Source organism: Quercus robur, chromosome 5 (assembly GCF_932294415.1).
Source record: "Quercus robur chromosome 5, dhQueRobu3.1, whole genome shotgun sequence".
NCBI lineage: Eukaryota > Viridiplantae > Streptophyta > Magnoliopsida > Fagales > Fagaceae > Quercus > Quercus robur.
The window spans coordinates 75885362-75887235 of record NC_065538.1 but is presented as its reverse complement, the minus strand read 5'-3'; the positions used below and the strand labels follow the sequence as shown (position 1 = coordinate 75887235).

At 44.6% G+C, this 1874-nt stretch overlaps 1 protein-coding gene across 1 annotated transcript; it reads right to left on the bottom strand.

The window, feature by feature from the left end:
* Positions 1–871: 871 nt before the first annotated feature.
* On the bottom strand, positions 872–1453 carry LOC126728722 (uncharacterized). The gene has a single exon (XM_050434510.1). It carries the CDS (start codon positions 1451–1453, stop codon positions 872–874), a length of 582 nt encoding a protein of 193 aa, XP_050290467.1.
* Positions 1454–1874: the final 421 nt, after the last annotated feature.

Here is a 1874-nt window from a genome sequence, read left to right as displayed (position 1 = left end):
AGTAGAGAGGTGCTTCAAGAGTGCCCATGATTTTTGTTTCTGACTAGCATCAGGCCATCCATAGAAACATGTCAAATACCAAACAAACCCATCTTCTTCCACCGTCTTTGCTAAAATGTGATTGTCCGTATAATTAATAACATCCAAATTAACTTCTCTGCTCCATAGTAGTGCTAACCCTCCCCCTGAATTCGGCCTCTTCACTATCAATTTATTCTGAAAAGGCACTTCCTTACAATGTTTATCATACCCTTCCTTATCCAACCGAGTCTCCATCAAAAAACACACCTTGGGAGCTTGGACCTTCACCAATTTGCGAAGGCTGCGAACTGTCCAAGGGTTCCCAAGCCCTTGGCAGTTCCAACTTAAGAATTTCATTGCTCTCAGCAAGGGTGATCCATCACCCCCGCCGTTGTATAACATTGAGAACTGGTCTAAGACTTGCTACGTTTCCTGCTCTGTTTTTCTATGCTTTCCTCTGTTTCCGGAACATCTTGGTACATCCCTCTCTTCCCTAACACAGCCACGGGCTCCTCAATAACTAAATCCCCAGGCCCATGATCCATCCGTGCAATCCTAGTCCAAGTGGGCCTAGGCTTGGCAAAGTGAGGCCCATTATTCTTTTTGATGTCTACGTGCTCAACATTCTCTGTCCGTGTAATTGCAAAGTCGTTGGAGTTTGAATTCTCCAACTCCGTAACCGCCATATCTGTAATTGATTGCTCCGCAAAATCTGGACTGCTCCCTGATTCCATGCTCTTTCCTTTTTCGCTGTTGTCACTATCCCTAGGGTTTATTGAGCCTCTGTTATCATCCTCCGCCACCTCCCTCCCTTCGTATTATTCCGACGCCGGTCAGATTTTTCATTTCCTTAGGTCGTGTTTTTATGAGTAGTATCCTTCCTTGAAGGTGACCGAGGCCGGCCGCCGATAGACTTCAGCCATTCTCCATATTGGCATGTCACCGAACCTCCATTCTTCAATGCAGCGAAATGCAACGCACAATGCTTCAGGTCGTGACCCATTAATCCACACCAATGACAAAACATAGGGAGACGCTTGTATCTGAACGTCACCCATGTACGCTGCCCATCTGTCCCTGCAATGAATCCACCCCTATGTATTGGTTTTGATATCGGGATAGCCACGTTAACCCGCATGAACATGTTCTGAGTCTCCAACTTTTGGCGCTTCTCAACCTCCTTCACTCTCCCTAACCGACTTCCTATCTCCGCTACAACTGTTGGGGAGGCCATATCAAAAGGTGCCCCCCAAATCTGAACCCATAACGCTACTAAGTCAAACTGAACGTTCCCCGCCGTCATCCCCTGTTTCCACCGCTTCACCATGAGCACTTGGTTATCAAAAGACCACGGACCGCTTTTAATAATCCTCTCCATCTCAAACTCCGTCTTGAACTTGAACTGGAAAAAGTTTGATCCAACCTCAACCATTTGCACCCCTTTATCCAAACCCCACACTCTTCTCAATGTGCTCAGCGCCGCCCTCTTGTTGAAGGGTTTACACGTGAGAAACTTCCCAATAAGGCTCAACGAACAACTCTCAATTTCCTCCTTCCGACCTTCATCCGAGGTACCCGTTTGTACAAGGGAATGCAAGCATATTTAATGGTGATTAAAGCCTTCATGATGCAATAAAAAAGATAAATTAGAAATGAATGGGGAGCTGTAATCTTAGAGGGTTTTTTTCCCTTACAAGCGTGAAAGGGGATTTGAACTTAGGATCTCCTCCAATATCAACGAGTTACAAGAATCTGCCTCAAGTTTGTTTAGGAGTCAATAAAAAAAAGGAAATGAAATGAAATGAAATATTGTACCCAGAAAAAAAAAATATATATATATATATATATATTCC

What these genes read in the sequence shown, in the direction of transcription:
- LOC126728722 (XM_050434510.1), bottom strand. Translation starts at nt 1,453, where the DNA reads ATGGTTGAGGTTGGATCAAACTTTTTCCAGTTCAAGTTCAAGACGGAG.